Raw genomic sequence first — 20,585 nt, forward strand, 5'->3', positions numbered from 1 at the left:
GTTAATTGTTTAAAGAATCATCAGGATATTTAGATATTAGCCATTCCTTGTAATAAACAAAATATTATGGTTGTGATTTTAATTGAGCAAACATATATGTGCGCCTCTGCACTGTAAAGATATGCATTAATGTAAAATAGAAACCTGCATCGTAGTGCAACTTTATTATCTTTACTTTCAACCACTGAGATTACGACGATGTTGTTTTGTATTGTCATTTCTTGGAATGGCATTTTTTCGAAAAGAGCGTCTGTAATCTAAATGGAAATGGGTAAAATTACCTGAATGTAATTAATAAAACTGCATCATACACTGAACACTATGTTTATCACCATAAGTGATATTTTTGATCTGCAGTCAATGTTTTAAAATTCACGAAACTTTAGGTATAAAGCAGCAGTCGTGTCGTATTTTCCTCGAAATAAAAGGCCAGGCAAGAAATAAGACATAGAGCGATGATAAAGTTGCTAAAAGTAAAACACTCGGCGGATCTCAATTAATATTTATGTTATATAACCAACCTCTAATATTTCCTCTTGTGTGTAGTTACCAGGTGATACAATTATAAAAGACACGGTCACGTTCACTGATTCATCGCTTTCGTTCAACGATTTTTCTAAACACAAAAAAGTAGTGAGTAACTCAAGCAGTTAACCAGATGCAAACAATTTTTTTGGAGCTTTCTTTATTAGTCCATTAATGGTGGTAAACAAAGATTTTTTACAAAATTATATAACCATAGCCCCACCCGCGAAAACAGCGTTGATGGGTGTTCAAAAACGTTCACTAAATATGGGATATACAGTTGGGTGAGGGAGGATGGGACACCTTTAGCACACAATATTTAAGTATCCTGATCGCGTTTTTAACAACAATTAACAACGGTCTATGGGAGTCGTGAACATACGGTTTTATAGCTCTTTAATTTTTTTGTTATCCACTAAATGGGACGGATGTACTGAACAGGTGTTCCATCTTACCCAATAACCCTACAATATATCTACATATATAGGTGCAGAATCGGACACCATAGTATTATTATACCTTGCTCATTAACAGTTGCGTTCACGGTGCTTGTATTCAAGACACCTTCGAAAACTTTCACCACGGAGTCACCAACTTCGTATGTGGAATTAAAACCGTTAGTGAAGTCAGCCATTGGTAGTTGGATTGTAACAGTTATGGTGGCAGCGATCGCATTGTCTGTGATTGTCATGTTCGTATGAGTGGAGTTTAAACTTGGAACTGTCGTAACTGCGTTCGATGCAGAAGCGTCGACACATCTGTGTAATGTTTAGTAAGTTGCGTTTAGAACGTTATGACTGAAGTAGTACTGTTGGGTGGGGGGTAGATGGGCACCTTTGGTACATAATATCCAAATAGCCCAATTGTGTATTAAACAATTAACGACGGTTTATGGGAGTCGTAAGCATACGGTTTTATAATTCTTCTTTGTTTACTACCTAATGGAAAGAATAAAAAAGAATGCAAAGGTGTCCCATCTTCCCCCACCCTATACTATAAGTATACCGCTCACCCATTTTCTGTAAAAGTTAGACCATTCGTGCAGAAAACGTATCTACAGTGACCGTAGAATGGATCGTAGATCTCACTAACGTTGCATTCCTGTTTCGGTGGTATCGTCACAGTCGACATTCCATCGTCGTACACCATTTCAATAGAACCGTCCTCTTTAAATCGCATCAGCACTGCAAATGATGGAGGTGCCTGAATATAAAAATAAAGCAGAATAGGATACAAAGTTGCCGATCGTGTATTTAATGTATACATTAATCCAAACAGATAATCCAAACGTGTTTTGTAACATTTCCTTCGATTATGAAGAGAAGGCACCTATAACCAAATGATTTCAAACAAATCCTATAATATGAATTACAATTATGTACATTTTGTATACTACAGAGTATATATGGACATAGTATATATGGGCATATTATAAAAAATATAGGTTCTTACCCAACTGCTTGTTTTGTAGTTATTATTAAAAGCTGGAAGAAGTTTTTGGTTGGTGGAAGCGCTGTCGAGAGTCCAAAAAGCTTTGTCGTAATATTTTGTCCAGATCCACACCGGGCAATACATGTTTCGTTCACTGTCTGGCGACGAAACAAATATAAGATGTTATGGCACAAGCGAAACTTAACTGCTGTGACAAATATAGCAAAATCATTGGTCGACTATAAATGGCCAGAAATATAGTAGGGTGGGGGGAGATGGGACATCTTTAGCCCATACTTTCCGATTATACCGATTGTGTTTTAAACAAATAACACCGGTCTATGGGAGTCGTGATGATACAGGTTTATAATTCTTCAAATGTTCGTTGTTTACTACCAAATGTAACGAGAAAATAGTTTCTACCAGCCTACTGTATTAAAACCTTATTAAACTGTCCCGAAAGATAACTAAGTGATTATAATACTCTGCCACATCAACACCAACCTCTTGTATCTTTTACTTTCGGTTGAATAACAATGTGTTGCAGGTCGTTCAACGTATAACCGTGGCACATCGCACATATTGGATTTTTAAATAAAACTTCATCGTCCGGATCGTTTTTGCCTGTCAATGAATATATATAGTAGGGTGGAAGAAGATAGGATACCTTTTTATTTTATTTTCTTGTCCCATTTGGTAGTAAACAAAGAACATTCTACGAAATACAAAACTGTATCCTCACGACTCCCATAGACCGTTGTTAATTGTTTAAAACACGATACGGAAATTTGGATATTATGTGCTAAATGTGTTTTATCTTTTCCCACCATACTATATCTGTAAAATGTATTGATCATATCCGAAAATTATTTATTTATATATAAACAGCTTCATTTGCCTAAAACATATTTTAAAAAATTGCATCAAAGCTTACTTCGCGCAATAATAATTGACTGGTAGCTGGCACAAGCTTCGGATGCGCTTTTGCTGGTGTTGTTTGGACACGTTTGAATTAGCGATTTTTCGCAAGATCTTAGTGACCGTTTCCACTTGATTGTCTCGCGGACAATTTTCTCTCGATTCCAAATTTGATTTCCTTCTTTTCGGTTTTCCACTGAGTCTTGCATCACTTCAGTGCTGCAGAAGTGTTTGAAGTAATACGATATCATGTCTGGGTCGCCAGAGAGAACCTGCAGTATTTTGCTGATGCTTGAAAATGTGTTTTTTACACCATATGGTGCGGTCATATGATAACAAAACACACCATCTACCTCGTCGGGTGCGCTGCGAACGCATTGAGCCTTTAGCGACCAAAAGCTAATATCCTCCACGTAATTGCACTGAGCACAGAAGGCGTTGCGGTAAGTCCAACCTGTTGACCCTAAGACGGGGAGCTTGCTCGCGAAATTGGTGTTTGTTATCTGTTCAAACAGTAATTATCTGAAACCGCCGACGACAAACAGCATACGACCTTTGCTGCAAATTAAGTCATCTCACCTCCGTGCACTTATGTCGTGTGACGTCATCGGGCCAATTCGCATCACACTTCGTAATCATCCAGTAAGAACCTTTCGAAAAATCGTCAACGACGACGCATTCGAATGCATTGTTGCTTGGTTTTGCATATTTGGTGCCTGTATGGTTTAAGAGTATAGTAGGTTGGGGAAAGAGGGACATTATGAGATAAAAATAACTTAAATATATATACTGATATAATAACAAAATAATGTATATACATAAAATTTATTTAATATTTAGTTACAGGCACTTAGATAACTATAGTGAGTATTTGGCTTCAGCCAAGTATAGAATATTAATTTTATAACATTACCAAACATCGCTCGAACAATACCATTTTACCTTCACACATTTACATGTAACAGTAGTAACAAATCTTATACAATATCATTTCGTGTTGTTTATGTGTTTACCCAAAATTAACTAGTTTTTTGTCCAAAATTAACGGGGATTTTAAAGAATCCAACTTCACCCCGTCTGCTTCCGAATCGCTAAATTTGCACCAGGTGTATTTTGAAATATATTTCTTTTGTTATCTAATGAAGTTAAGATATTACAAATTCATGCTGGTATTACCAAAAAAAGAAAATTCGAATGTTTTTTTAGGGGTGAATGATTATACTAAACCAAAAATAAATCTCATTTTATCAATTTATTTTGACCACGAATTACTAAAAAGAAATGAAAAGGTCCGCTCAGGCCAGAAAACAATAAATTCGATCAAAGCCTGTACCAGAGATCTTATGTTCGTGCAGAAACTTACTTTTTGGAGTTCCTTCCGCTGATGGTTGACCACTAGAATCTCCTCCAGGGCGCGGAACACATTCAGTTTGATAATCCCAACAGCAGTCCCTGTAAAAACACATTAATGTAATTAACAGAGAATTTTTTATTTCTGCCTTCGATTAGAACAACAACGATTAAATTTAAAAAAAAAACATAACGAAGCCATTGGAATTAACACCAGCAGGAAGTCAGTCGATATATAACAGTCTAAAATCACTTGAAATTCGTATACGGTAACTTCCAAATATGTTCTACTTTTACAGTATTTTAAAAATTGGCAGTCATACTAAAAACGCATTGTTTTTGTTCGTTTTTGTGCTTGCTACTTACCCGAAAGTTTCGCAATCTTGATCACAGAAGCAATTTAAATGACCCAACGTGACGTTGATCTGCTGGTTAAGAGCTATCTGTTTTTTCACACAACGTTTCTGACAGGAGTCATATGGACGACAAGGCTGCGTGATAGCCGGACTGACAGTTACTTCATCATTAGAACTGGCCAACACACACAGAAATAAAGCACAAAACAATAATATAACACCCTGCATCTTCAATTTACTAACTTTCATTTTTGTAAACTACAAATTAACAAAAACAGTTACCAATCGTTTCAAGAAAACCTCTAAAGATTCCGAAAACGTTATGCCTTATGGAAAACGACGCGCTTTTCCAACCTATTATCAGCAATTATCGATGATAGAGAGTTGATCGCCATTGTCTCACACGATGGTCTCTAGTTAATCATTTAGCAAACTCAAGATGTTGTGCGTATGGGAACGTTACAGATGGTGTAATGTTTGTGTCGCATTTATTGTAAAAAGAAAACAAAGTTTGCTAACGCTGCCTAAGAACATTAACCGACATGTAAACAGTAAACAGAAGAATATTAATATCCAAGGACAACTGTAAACATGCCAGCCTTAACGGCACATCGTTTACACCACGGCTACGACTTTATAGAAGTGTATCTTGAGCGCTTGTTTAAAGTTTAGTTATGTTTGTTTTTTGACTCACGAAATAAAACCGACATAAGTTTCCGTCCGTTGATAAATCACTTTTATTTGGTATTTTTGAATGACTCTTAATAAACGTAACATAATAACCTTATATCTAAGAAGATGCGTTTTTATAGGGGGAGATTAGACACCTTTAGCACATAATATACAAATATCCTGATCGTGTTCTAAAACAACGGTCTATTGGAGTCATAAGGATATATACGGTTTTATGATTCTTTGGATTTTCTTTGTTTACTACTTAATTGGCTGGGCAAATAGAATGAAAAGGTGTCCCATCTTGCCTCACCGTACTATGTGTTTTAGTGCAAATATGGCACAAGGTATATTCCTCATATCGTTTTTTTCAAAGAAAGCCGAACGAGTTCTTTATATCCATAGTTACACACGTGCTCGCAAGCGCTGAACGAAACTAACATGCATATGGAGCGTGTTTTCACAATCAGCGTTACGCCAGGATACAGAAGCGTAATATGTAAATAAAGAGTTCCTATATAACAAATGTATATAACGGAGACAGCTATAATGGAGTTCCTATATAACAAATGTAAGAGTTCCTATATAACAAATGTATATAACGGAGACAGCTATAATGGCTGGCTAAATTAACTCTTATTCCCTTATTTGCTTTACTATAGCGGTTCCGTAAAGACCACAAGAAATAAGTTTCTTTCTTTATTGACGAAATTCATGTTGCAATAAAAACAAAAATAAAGAAATTAGTGCTTAGCGAATGGTGGTTTGTGTGTGCACCGTTCTACGCGTACTGGCAACTAGATATATATTTATGTATAAAAGGTTTACGAGATAAAAGCATAATCACTATACGTGATAAAGCCACCAGCCAAGTGACTAAACTAAAATCACATTTTTTATCCTTTAACAATAAAACAGATTATTAGACTTTCCTTGTGTAAGATAACTAATAAAACGAGGTGTTCGGAAATTTTTGGAAGAGTATTGAATTAGATTACAGACGAAAATCGACTTTGAACACAATCTGTAATAAATAACAGTCACGACAAGCGTAATGGTTCAATAAAGAAGCTATAAAAAGTATAACGCCAGCCGGTGACACCTTTAAATACGAATTGTACAGTGCTGTGGTGTCATCCAGGGAGTTAAAATGTGATGTTGTGTTCGGAAAATCACCAAGTTAAAGATGGCGGTTGCTATATTGAACAGAAATGGAAAACAAACTTCGCAATCGATTCTCTAGTACGAGGCAGCTGGTTCAGTTGGAAGACGAGCTTCGTGTGCTTTGCATTTCTTGTTGAAGGCCTCACCGCGATGTACGAGCGCCATCGTGCGGTCGAGAATGAGGTAGTCAATGCCCGCGTGGTGGAAGAATAAGGAAACAGGAACCTAGAGAAAAAGTCGTTTGAAATAAATTTTGGATAACGAATTCTTAAGTACAATTTATGTATATGTATAAATTATAATTGCGGTTTAAAAGATACAGGTCGGGTGATTCATTTACAAAAAAAATATAAATTTAAATATATAAACCGGTTTGTTTTTAAATAAAGAATAAACCAGTTAACTTAAAACGTTAATGGTGGTCGTCAATTGAAGTAATGCTCGAAAGGTTTGTCGTATTGGCGATAACGAGCGCTTTCAAGAGGGACCTTCGAATGAAAAGCATTTGCACAAAGCTTGCCGCAAGCGCATGGGCATACCTGTCTCGATTATGACCGTATTTGGGGCGAACGTACGCCACCAGTCAAGCGCTGGCGCTTCGGTGAGCAACCTAATATCCGCCTTCGTCTGCCTAGTCTCGCTGTCAGCAACCTTTGTGACTTTCACACGGGGGTCGTTTAACCCGCGTTTTCTACATTGGGTAAGTTGCTCTCGTAGCATTTAGGAAGGAATTTTGGTTTTCCAAGCGACCGAGCACTCGCAACGCTAGCTGCATGCTAAGCTGATGTATAGGGTTGATAAACATCGAAGCGAGGAGGAATGCCACGAATGCTATCGACATTCAATACAACAACTTAATACCACCCGTCGTCACGCTTTACTAAAACTGCAGCGCTTAATCTCGTACACGATAAATATTACGAGCGGTCGACAATGGCATGGCAAAAATCCAAAACCGTTTCAAGGTCGGTGCTACCTTAGTCTAAGCAAATATCACAACTCATTAACGAGAGTTTAAAAGCCACGACGGGCGAGTAATGAGAGAATTTGCCGTTTTTAATAAACGAGCATCTTATTTATGGTCCAATGCACGATGAAAACACACCGGGCAAAGGTTTTGTTTCATACCATTTATCACGCATCTGCGCACACAAGTCAGTCTTTATAAAACACAACGGAACGTTATAAAATATTAGAGTTAACGCGACGTTGCCGTTTTAAAAATCGCCGTTTGTGTATATATTTTGTTATTACACCGCGCGTGGGTAAGTTTTTAACAATGATCAGGAAAACAAAGGCAGCCAAACCGCTCTGAATTGTGGCGAACTTTTTTGCAACACAATGCACGTCTAAAATGCGTTCCATATTATTTGCATCTACGATTGTTTACAGGAAACGGTTTTCAACTTCGTGTTAAATGTCGCGCATGCACTGATGCGGTTGATAGGCAGGGGTTACTCGGAACTAAAATACTTCGGATTCCGTGCAGGCCGTGACTTGCCCACGCAGTTTTAAGTCGACAATGCGATTCAACAATAGAGACCTCAGCGTCATCATGCGTGTTCACAATGAGGTGCGATATACTTCATGTACCAACCTTGTTTCGTGCAGAGACGGGTTATACGTCAGATTCTTTGGGAACTCCGATGGGCATGGCAACGTTGGGGTAGGAATGTATACGGGGTGGTATTGGTGGGGGGGAGGACAGATAAGGCTGGGGTTGATGTCGAATGCGTGGTGATGAGGGGTGTGAGTAACCTTTGTGTCCATCGAGGTGTAACAAGGGTCCATACCCTCGCTGTACACGAGGGATATTCCCAGTCATCTTCGGAGAGTGGGGTGAAGTTGGGGGCTCGTGGTGGGGAACTGACACGGGGAGTTGGGGTGATCTGGGTGAGGGGTTGGGGTTTGTGGAAACGGCAAACTTTTTGCAAGTCATCAGCCAACGCATGACTCGGGCATTTTTTTCTATAATGCTGACAGATGGAACTTGCGCTAATCCAGCGGTCATTGGGTCAACTTCCATTGGGGAAGACTCGTCGGGGCTGTCTCTTACGTAGGCAGACGCACCTGTTATTGTCAATGATTAAACATTGTATTTCACAACTCTATTTATATTGTATGTAGGCGAGGTCCTGCAGTGATGCATGCTATGGTAGTGGGCATCGAACTAAAGCCAGAATGGGCACATTGTCCCAGTTACACAGATAGTGGGTGATCTTACCAGCAAAGGAGAAGTCAGATTCACTGCTGACTTGAGCAGTTGTGAAGAGAGTGTCATTACATGTAGGAAGAGGGGACGATATCATTTCACCCATGCCCATTGTGGAGAAAAAACGATCCAGTTCAGACTGGAATAAACTGACATCCGATTTTGACCTAAAAGTAAAAGGGATTATAACTGTTTTACGATTGAAATTAATTTTACAGGGGTTTGTTTTTACCTTTGCCGGTTTCTCTTTAGAGATGAGTTTCTGGAGGAACCTGGAGTTCGTTTTAAAGAAGAGTAAGGAGTAGAAGATGATGATCTGGAGCTTTGAGGCGTCATCCTAGCTGCCTGTTATCACATACAATGTTTATAATGCGACTAAAGAACTGGTAACTGCTAAAGAACTAAGCATAAATATTGTTTGTTTAAACAGAGTTTTCTCATTTTTTACCTGCTTGTGTGGTGACAGGGTTGGTGAGACGGGTGCATTTGTGTGACGTTTCGATTTACCCTTTGAGGATGCTGCTTGTTGCATGGGGTAAGGGTGGGTGGGTTTCAAGGGGGAGGCATGCGGCATCATGGTGCGTTTAGATCTTCTTGGTTTTAAATCAGAAGCTGTAAGAGCTGTTTGGAAAAACATGGTTAAAAATTTTATTCGCTGTTGTTACTGCTAGGCAGTGGCTGGTAGTGAGGGGACAAGCAGGGGAATTGTCAGCTTTAATAAAAATATTCTCCCAAAAATAGAACAAACACGAAAAGCATTTTATTATTGAAATATGTGGAAGTAATAATGATAAATTAATTTTACCCCTTTGGGTTTATTAGGCATAAAAAAGTTTAGTAACTGTTCTACCGACAACAATTCCCACGAAGTCTTAAAAGTATAAAATATAAACAATTTATAATATACACCAGATTAATGTAAGATATAGAATGACAGGAACTTGGTTAACCTGTGAATGGCTTGTTGATGTCACCAGATGCTGAACTTGATGTGTTTTGTGACTTCATTGTGTTGAGTGCTTCCTCCCTCCCAGCTCTACTGAGTGAATTACTCCTGCAACCACATGATATGCTTACGAATCTTACGATTACCGCAAGTTAAATGTTAACTTTGTTATGAAGCGTTTAAACACAGTTGAGTAAGTTTCCAGGTTTCGTAATTTTCGTTTCTCAATAGTAATAGTGTTTGCTTACATCCTGATACAGTCATTTAACAAATAGTAATAGACAAACGAATGTGTTACAGTCAAATTTTTGAACATGTTTCATTAAACATAAATTGCCTACTGATTCAATAATTAGTTTACTTGAGTTTTACATGAAAATACTAACATGCTCAATTTAATTTCCGATTAATAACATGTCATAACTAAAACAGTGACTAGTGAAGCAGTGGTTCCAATCTGTGAGGTGCATCAGACTTGTATGTACAGACAGGATAGACAAGGAGACAGGAGTAAACTATTTTGTTGTTTAACTTTCTAATTCAATCAAATCAAATTAAAAGCAAGTAAACTGTTGTTCTTTCTTATAATTTGCATTTAATAATAAGTTTGGAAACAGGTCTTAATGAGATTGGCAGAAATAATCACATCTTAATTTATTATGTTTAGCAACTTAACCCATATTATAAAGATAAAATGTGACATTCACCTCATTGAGTATTCAGGGGCAACCTCTCTTCTTGACCGAGGAGCTAGCATCGGAGAGTTGGGAATTCCTCCTTGTACATCTGCAGTTGGAGCAAGATCGATACGGTTGAGTGGTTGAGAGGTGTTCTGGTTGTCATAGCGATGTGACCACCGACGCAAATCACATTGCTTTTCCTCACTGCTTGAAGTTCCTGTGTTACTGTCGCTACGGTAACCAGATCGTCGACGACTTGAATTATCCGGTGATGATCCGGAAGAATAATGGCTCCTCTGTGTCTGGTGGAAGTACTTGTTATCTGGTCCGATGTCAACGTCATTAGGTCCAGTGTTTACAGGTTCAGCTACCGGAGTCTTTGATCGTGAGCTTTCAGGAGTTTTCGATCTGGCACCACTGTTTTTGCTCAGTTCATCAAATTCATGTTGCGCAGTACTGTGTAGGAGACTGTTGATGTTGCCTATTACTTCTTCAGTACCATCCTGACCGACAAGAGTCTTACAGTCCATGCTAGCATCAGGCGACATGCTGTTATATGCAGTGTCCATGTCATCATCACATTCTAATGGGGTGAAGATTTCTTCTAGAGCTTCAGCAATGCTTTTACGAACTCCTGGCCGATTGTGTAAAGAATCTAACAGAGGATAATATTCGTTTTTAGTTAACAGGTCTCGCTCTCGTGTCTCGTCTTTTAAATCAATATGGGATATCATTGGTATCAATACATGAAACTATATTATGTGTATGAGACCAGTTAAGTTAAAGCCACATAACAACAACAAAACAAGTTTTTTTTACCTTTTTTTTTTGTGCCAACTAAGTTTGACAATTTAACAGCAATAAAACATTCAAAACATTGACATTTGACACATTACAAAAAATATAACTTAAACCACAAACCTTCATGCAATGAAACTCTGTGGTTGTGACTTGATGATCTTTTTACTTCAGTTGCAGCTGGTTGGCGACTCCAGGACTTTCGCTGTCGAGGTAAGTTGTTTAAGGGTGATGCGGTGCTTATGTAAGGATCCGGAGTCAGAGATGTCGGTTCAAAGGCGTTTGGCTTGCCCTGGAAAGTAGGTAAATGATTTGAAAACAAGAGGTTCACAGTTTGTGTACTTATTTCTGGTGTTGAATGATTTGTTATGGCATGCATGTTTTAAATATTAAAGTATTATATCCTTAATATTAAATATTATAGATAATAATATTGATAATATATATATCTAACTCTTCAGCATACTTATCTGACATCACCAAATGCCTTTAGGGCAATTACAAGTACTAAGTTTAACAAGCTTGGAAACAATGGCAGTTACGTGCTATACATTGAATACTACATAGAGTCATAGACACTAAGCTTTACTATAAACCAAATCGTAACTACACGGTACTTTAATTACTAGCCTATCAGCATATAAGTGACAATTAAGCGTAAAGAAAACACACATGAGTTGTCTAAGCTTCACTACTCGAAGAGAATTAAACCACAAAACTTTAAGTTTATTAAACTTTAATTTATATACGCTTTTCAAAACCAATAAAGAATCTATATTTGTACAGCAGTTAACCAAAGACTAAACTCTCATTTAATAAACTGCAATGCACATAAGTGCTTCACAGCTTGGTATGTTAATAGACAAAGACAGTGATGAACTTACCAGGGACAGTTGTAAACTCTTATCCATGGTATGAGCCAAATCCCATGACCGTCTTTTCAGTCTTTGTGATGAAATCCTTTTAATATGCACAGTTCCTTGTGTCATCTCAGAAACATCATTTTCTGTGGATGATATATATATTGTACATTAATATATGTAATTATAGTACATTAGATAATCTTATAAAAACAAATATACCACCTTTTGCAAGTTGCTCTTTTTCTGAAGAACTTTTTCTTCTGGAACTTTTAGATAGATCTTGGTTGGAACTTTTGCCACCAATATTATCGCAATGTGGTGTGCTTCGGTTTAAGCCAGAAACATAGTTAGTTGTGTTTTCAATAACAGAAAGTGGTCTGCCTTTGTTTAAAGACTTTTCTGAAAGGCAATTGCTTGTAGACTCAGAGATATAACCCAGTGTTTTTTTGGGAACAACAGTAAAAGTTTTTCCACCTGTTCGCTGTGCAGGTGATAAATCCATGGCTTTGTTGTGGTTATTTGGACGGATAGATCCACTGCCGAACTTTTGAATGCTGTTACCTGTTCCTACTTTCTTCAAGTTTTGCCGCACATGCTTGAGCTGAGTTCTTGGACTCATAGTTGGACTGTCACTAGAACTATGATCACTCATTTGCCTCTCATATATTCCATCTGCTTTACGGTTACCTACATCCTTCACATTACGATGAACATTTGCACCAACACTGGCGGAGCGGTATTTGCTGGTTTTAGCACTGCTAGTAGAACGTGACTGTCTTTCTTTGGATGCCTCAGTGTCAGCTACACCAGATGTAATGGTGGATTTCACCGCCCTAATCCCTTCCTTAGCTTTACTCAGGTAGTTGGACAAAGTCCTACCTGTTCTGCCCTCTTTTGGGGAGGATCCACGGCTAGTTTTAGTGCTTGGGGTGCTAGCAACCATATGGTTACCATCATCGGCAGGAACTCCATGCCTTGATCTACCTGAAGGTGCTGATGCATGTTTTGGTAGATAAATGTGAGCAGGCTGCTCAGATGCAGACCTGTTTCTCTGCTTGTGGGGAGCAACTCTCTTTGATGAAAGAGCAGCGTCAGTATTGGATCTGTTTAAACTTTTGCGAGTAGAAGATGGAGGTGGTGTGTCATTTTGAAATCTTTGGACTCGGTCATTAAACGAGCACTCCTGGCGGCCTTGTCTTGCATTTGAGTTGTCCAAAAGAACATCATTGCCTGCGTAGTAGCTCACATCATCATATTCCATGTTGATTGGTGAACCATTTGAAGATGTGCCCATGGAATGCGTACCAGTGCTATCATTATGGGGTGATGGACTCTGAAGCACTTCTATAAATAAAAATGCACATCATTTAATATTTAAAAATCCATTAGATATTTATTACATAGCAATCAATTATTACACACAATGAGTATATACCTGTGGCAAGCCTTCTTTGTCGTGCCTTTGCACTTTTGACATACTTTAACTTATCTGCTTCCAACCTTTCTGCAGCAGTTTTTCTTCCAGTCGAAGCTGAAAAATTATTTAATACAATAACACACAAGAAAAATAACAAAGTAATAGCCTAGCGATGAGTTTTTTTCAACTTACATTGTGAATTTATACTAGTGGATCTAAAGTACTCTGGTCCTTTATTTAAAATCCTTAATGGCGCTTTACCAAGGCCAACACACGGATTGGTTTCTACAGTCGTCATTTCTGGAGTATGTTAATTCAGTAATAATTTAAAACAATCTAAATTCAGCCATCTGTAAAAGAATTATAAACATATTTATCGGTTTCAAACTAGTTTTAATATTAACTCTTAACAGCCTGTGAAAATCATTTTCTATTAAAACTGCACCTTAAGGAATTGTGTTTAAACTGTAGCTGTGTGGGAATCGTACTTTAGCCTCTCAAGAGAATACCTAACTGCATTACCTTACGCGGAACTTGGTTACCGTTGTACGCACTACTGTACTGCGCGGGGAAACCCACAACTGGAATATACCCAATCTAGCACGGATGGCGCCAAAGCAATAAATGCGCAATTGTTCTGTCTGTTCTAATGCTATCAAAACTAATGTGTGTCATGAGCTTTTACGCTTATGTCCAAGTATGACCCTTCCAGATTATTGATTTTGATTGGCTTCATTATAAATCGAAATATAAAACAGTTGGACATACACAAATTATACGTTGCTTTGAAGGTTTGAAAATAAATACTTCAGCCACCTGAAACAAACAAACTGCACCTAAGTAAGCTGATCTTTTGAAACAAAATTGCACCACCGATCGCAAACAAAACAAGTTTCGCACGAGCGTTAAATAACGACGCGCTGTCATGCATGGCGAAAGTAAATCTTAATAGGATCCTCCTAAAAAATGATATTGTTTGAGATTTTACGCTGGCAAGACTGAACAACAAAACCAGGACACACGTATACTAAACTAGTTAAAAAGCTATAAAACTGTCCCGACTTTTAAACGAAACGTGCCTTTCTCCTTGAAAAATGAGAATTTCCTGACCAAACAGCGTATCATCATAGGAAACGGGCCCTTGGGTTTAAACATTTACATTAACTTGATCTTCGTCATCTCGTGTAAAAATTCAACCTCCAAGTAGCGATGAATCATCAAATCAACAAAGCGACAATCGATTATTGACTGTTTACTATACATAACCAAAAACACACATACTGAGTGTAATTTGAATCCAAAACCGTATACTGATTACTGACCTACATTGGTGAGAATATTTTAAACTGAACATGGGTTTAAACCTGCGTGTGGTCTATATGATAACTGAATCACTATCTAACAACACTGGCCATTTTGTTAAATCCAATTCTCAAGCTATCTCGCCTAGTGGTCATCAAAGCTGTATAAAGCAGAAACCAGACTTCAGATATCTCATGTCCACTCTGTTCAACTCTACTGATAAGTTTCGTTTTCTCGCAGCAGGGCCTACTGGAACAATTGAAAGATACCACTCAGCACAATGAACAAAAAGGCCGTCGGATTGTTAACTCACCAGCAAGCTAAATAACCAAACAAAAGAGGGCAGCGGTGACACGCCATACCCAGCTATTTCACCTGCGCTATTTAATTGTGATACGTTCCGCGTTGTGGTTAAACTTTAAGCAAACCTAAAACCAACAGCGTTGGAGAATGCGCCTGGTGACGCGATGCCAAAACAAAGGCACTACAATTCACTAATTCATGTAAGAGATAAAACAAACATACACATATTAGATCAACACGTAAAATTCAAACACTTGAGTATGACATAAAACCATTTATTTATAAAGGGCTTTTGTTGAAACAATCTATCGTTCTTTCCTCCCTGTCTAACTGTATTATTGGCCAATCGAACCCGATTGCTTTTGATGACACTGACCACAAAGTCGCCCGTCGTGCATTGACGTCACATCCTCAATATTTGTTTTCGCCCTCATAGAATCACAGAGAAAAACGCACTCAAGCAAATGAAACTAATTAAGTGGGCGCACAAGCCAGCTGAGTTGTGACCCTACTGCTAGTCGAATTAAGATAGGACGTCCACACGTCAACGATTTTAGCAACGTGGCAACGAAAAATTTAATAACAGCAGGTATGAGCTCAATCACACATTAAGATGCCCAATCATAACCCCAAAGCAAATATGTCAGAGCAAAGCGCACAAAATCAAAGATGTGGTTCGGAAAATGTTTACACAAGACGCATTTGATGTAATGTCCCACTTGTCTTCTTTACGCGTTTCGAAATGGATCAGGCGACCCAGGTCAGGTTGTATAAACCACAACCCACTAAAACGCACGCTCAAGCTATAAACAAAGCAGCGGTTTATATTGGGCTATAAACCTTTAAACCATGTTCGCCTCCCATGCAAAGTGACAGCGAGCGGCAGCTGTATATAAACCAACAGCAGCTCATTATCTTACTTTCAGTTCTGTAAATCTATTGAATAAACACGGGTTTGACAAGCAAGCCGCTCTGCACTCGTTACTGCTGAAATCACACTGCAGCAGCCTCGTTAAAATTCCCTGAGCAGTAATTAGGTCCCAGCGCGTATGTTCTGATACTGAACCGCACCGTACTGTATCATGTATGTATTCGAAATTCAACCATGCTACGTGATGTCTCGACTTGAGTATACAAGGCGGGGAGTGTTAAACCTGCCGTTAAAACGCGCGGCAAAGCGAGTGCTAGTAGGTGAACTTAGAGATAAAACTTCCAAACAAGCGCTAAGTGTTTGCGAATTCGACGCTTATGCAACCGCAGCAAGAGCCCTAGACCTGAGGTTTGTTTGGAAGTGTTCCACCCGACGGTGAAATGCTAAACTACTGCTGGGAATAACATTCACTGTTAGGTTGACGATATGCTCTTACAACTTTGAAAACCTAATGCTCTTTTAACATTGAACATATCTTTCAACGGCAGAGGGTTAAGCTTCTGATTCTATCGCTAACGGTTAAAACCTGAATCATAAATTTGCTTTGTTGGGAGTATGTTTCACTGTTTTATCTTTTCGTCGCGTCTTTTATCTCTCCTGTCACTTCGCAATATCAATATTCCCAAATGTCTTGAACTGGCCGCCACCCCGACGCAAAAGTTTCCACTTTCAACAGCTATTCCTGACAGCAATGTGTCGATATTGGCAGACCAATAAACACAAGAGCCACCACTCACCAATCATTAACTTACATACGGACAAAGTTAACTATATTGCTCTATAAAATTACGTATGAGTTTGAAAGTTCGTTAAACTGTCGGCCAAAGTACAACAAGTTACACTCCTTATGGATATCTAAAGATATGACAGAGATACTGATAAGGAAACATGTATTACATAAACAACTGATACGGGCTAAGAATACACTTAGTGTTATCACCTGGATGTAGTTTATAAATCCATACACGCGTTATATGGCGCTGACATTAATAACGATTATCTAATCGACGTGCACAGTGTGATGGGCTGCACTACGGTTTATTAACGACAATGTGAGGACAACACGACTTTTTACATGTACTTAATTCGATAAATTGATTTGGTGATCGATGAAGACGAATTAAATATATTTACGCACCTGCTGAAAAACATTAGCAGCAAACAGTAATTATCTTTAAAAATGAAGAACTCGTGCATTATTTAACGCTTTGGATGTCGCGCTGGTTTTTGGAGAAGGATAAAAAATCGATTAACGACAGCAGAAAAATCAATCTGGTGAAATAACATGATAAGACCGGGAAACGTGACAGGGTGACAGGAACCATACTCGTTTCCGAAACATCCAGTTCTGCATAATTAAGCGTAACTAGCGAAGCGAGAAAATTAATTACGTGACTCGGTTAATGCGTTGTTCGAAGGCCCGTGCTAGCGATTTCCTGGGCGACACTTCCAGGGTGAACTAAACAGCGCAGACAATTGGATCTGAAACAACGAAGTCAAATCAAAACAAATTAGAATCAGACTCGCGTCTTCCGTACTCGAAAAAAACAAAGGAAACAAGGCACCCTATCACGTGACTTCCGCTTTAGTCACATGAGACCACTCCACCATCAGAGATTTGGTTGAGGGTGTCATCAAAACACACGTCGGGATAAATGCCAACATTATTTCCAAAGCCCAAACTCTGTGTACGTTCCAAGCGCGATCTTGACTTGGGTTTTGAATTTCTTTACGCTGACTGTTTAATGTACAAAAGCTTACTGAACGCTCGGTGCACAAGCTGCCGAAGCCTGTCTTGTCTAGTTACGAAACATAAACCTGACACGAGCACTCGGGCAGCTCGTACACGGCATTGGCAAATAAATTAACTGTCTCCCGGCCCTTTGTTCGCAAACACAAAGCAATCCTTATTTTGTTTAAGTTGAGTCCACTGCGAAGTACTTTGATCTTGTAACCTGTGTTCAATTATACTTTATTTGTGGTTGTCCGACCTTGGCAGCGTCTAAACTGCTGCCACTATAAAATCCGACAAAACTTAATTTTGCCATACAGAACACAAACGCTTCAGTTAGTATCAATCGCAAGTGTTGTTCAATACTTTTTGCTGGGCGTAGCTAAAACGAATTCTGCTTATTGTTCATTTCACCCCGCTTCGCATTTTGGCCCCGGGCGACTGTTGCACTATACGTTGTAGTGTACACAATGCTGTTGTATAATACTAGTTCGCAACAATATTACCGCATTTAAAGCCACGACAAAGTCTACTGTAAATACCACGTGGAAATTATGCGATTCCTACGTCATACATCACTTTCTGCGCAAACACAACGAACAACCTGACAAGTGCTGTAAATCACATATATTTTTTGTAACTGCAGAGAACAGCTGCAGGTGGTACTTGTTATTAGCAGATCAGTTCTGCGGTTTACAGCTGTCTCCCTCGGCGTGCATTTATGTATGTACTGATGCTTTCTCTGTCACACATCCAACTTCTGTTACTCCTGCTAACACAGCTATATAGATAAATGCGAGTCTGCGGTCCTTGAAATCAGTTGGCATCATATGCGACTCTGCACACTCGACTCAGATCGATAGGCTGCCCATCCAACCGAACACTTGAAATGTAATAATACCTAAATATAAGCCTCACTGTACCCGAGTATTTGTAATTACGTCGCTCTTTCGAGCTAACGAAGTAAAATGCTGGGCCGCCTTTGTTAATATGGCGGTGGTAATCCGACGTTAATTTTTATCGCGGGTCGATGGTTCCTGCATCGGACCCATGCCCATGCATAATTAATCCGATGAGACGACGCAGCCATCGACAACACCAAGGGCAAACCGGATTCGCTGGGAATTGGAAGCGATAGCATCTGCTACAGGCTCGGCTACTGAATCTTAAGCTTAAACATTCGATCGGGTTCGATCAATTGAAATTATATTGAGGAACCAGATTGAAAATATTCGTTATTAAATAAAAAAAAAACATCGCAATACAAACAAATTCCTGAGTCCAACAACTACATAAGGTAGAATTAAATTCCTATTGATCTTTACCAGATTGCTATAACCAAACTGAGTAATCGAGGAGAGGAAACTTCGGTAAATGTAAATAACGATCTGTTTAGAATTATGTCCAAGTTAGTCGACTCGGTGTTATAATTTACGGTTACGACATGTAGCGATTTCCTGGACAGCGAGGAAGTATCTCTGTCATTACTCATTACGTCATCGTGAATTGGACAGAATACGTCATTTCAAGGTTGATTTACGGTGACACACTTTGGTAATATTTTCTACTTTGTAAAAGGGTCGCTACAAAGGGTTTATGAATAGTGGAAATTGTTTAACACAAAAGCAGACTTACGTATTGTGGTACCTTTGATGTAAAACAGTACTGTGGTACCTTTGATGTAAAACGGATGGGAATTTTAACGATAATGATGGGTTGTGTATAAGCGGGCGGAGGCAATTTTGTAATACCAGCTTCCTCGCCAAAACACAGGCCTATAACTACATTATATAGAACACGGCGAGCTACCAAAGCAATGAAGCGCTTCGGCGACCTGGCAACAATACATGTCCAGCAGCTATGTAGGATCGCGCACTCCGCTAATTTTAGACGTGAAATTCCTATCTCGACGTGCCCTACTTGCACCGAAAAGCGAAATGCGCCGAAGTATGACCTCCGCGTATTACCGCACAGTTCGCTGCTTGTTTCACGTTTACGAAGCGCGGGCAACTAATTTAATACGGATTTCCCGTTACACACAAGCGGCAAATGCAATAAAAACTCATTTCCACGTTGCCAATAAACAGCACATGCCATGCAAATTAAAATCCATCTAGTCCAATAACTCATCGTTAGCTAACACTAATCTGGTCACTAATACCCATGTACTGATCTGGTTAAAAGAATTAATTATTGGTCGACCAGTATGGAAATGAAATCAACTTGCAACGTGCCCGTGGCTGTAAGTATACAGCTTACTCGTATCAAACCATGATGCATTCACATTTCACACGGTGGTACGAACACATTCCGGGAAAACGTTAGATTATAGACGTTATCACAACGCGTACAATGTCGTTTCGAAACCAAGCTGCAATTAAGCTGATTAGTGGCGCGCAGAAACCATAAGACGAACATTATTTACTTCGGTTGAACGAATTAACTGATATACTCCATTTTCACAACAGATAATCTATGTACGAAAAAGAAAACCGTTTGTATACCTGATTCTACTATAACAGTGCTTACCGGTAATACCAACGAGTACCGCAACGTCTTTCGCCAGGCTTCTTTGCCTATGGAAAACTACAGCTAGTTTTGCTTCACTGTCTATACACTTCACCAACATCATATTCATGTATTCATTACTCGCTTCTTTCGCGCTGCGTCACGGACTGGTTGTCGTCCAAGTAACTTGACTCGCGTAATTAACCTGAGCTGCTAGTTAGTTAACATACTTGCCATGGATTAGGGCTTTGACTTATTTCAGTTCCGGTTTTAAACGCCTGGTTAAACTTACTGAAGATATACCTACAGAGATCAGACAGTAATCGGCTATCGCTTGAACGGCTAGCGGCAGAATGAATCACCAGGTCGTTGATGAATAGACGTCAATACGTTTCGAAAAAGTACAGAGGCGAGCGAAACGTCATCTCGTTTGACCGTGACCAACAAGAGAAAGTAACTCTCTCGATATGTTTCTTT

The 20,585-nt window shown here is 38.9% G+C and overlaps 1 protein-coding gene across 2 annotated transcripts; it reads right to left on the bottom strand.

The window, feature by feature from the left end:
- Positions 1-5,940: 5,940 nt before the first annotated feature.
- LOC149742775 (uncharacterized) lies at positions 5,941-20,429 on the bottom strand. 2 transcript variants are annotated; one of them, XM_089893685.1, is made up of 12 exons: positions 20,130-20,429; positions 13,351-13,446; positions 12,138-13,259; positions 11,937-12,058; positions 11,176-11,344; positions 10,282-10,909; positions 9,579-9,682; positions 9,077-9,249; positions 8,861-8,973; positions 8,641-8,795; positions 8,014-8,486; positions 5,941-6,641 (listed from the first exon to the last, which is right to left on the bottom strand). In XM_089893685.1, the coding sequence occupies exons 1-11, from the start codon at positions 20,236-20,238 to the stop codon at positions 8,035-8,037; spliced, it is 3,243 nt and encodes a 1,080-aa protein (XP_089749811.1). In that variant the 5' UTR covers positions 20,239-20,429; the 3' UTR covers positions 5,941-6,641; positions 8,014-8,034. The 2 variants fall into 2 exon arrangements, with proteins under 2 accessions (XP_089749811.1, XP_089749812.1); XM_089893686.1 differs by lacking the exon at positions 20,130-20,429 and adding an exon at positions 13,525-18,879.
- Positions 20,430-20,585: the final 156 nt, after the last annotated feature.

Source organism: Ciona robusta, chromosome 1 (assembly GCF_009617815.1).
Source record: "Ciona robusta chromosome 1, ASM961781v2".
In the NCBI taxonomy this organism is placed as follows: Eukaryota; Metazoa; Chordata; class Ascidiacea; order Phlebobranchia; family Cionidae; genus Ciona; species Ciona robusta.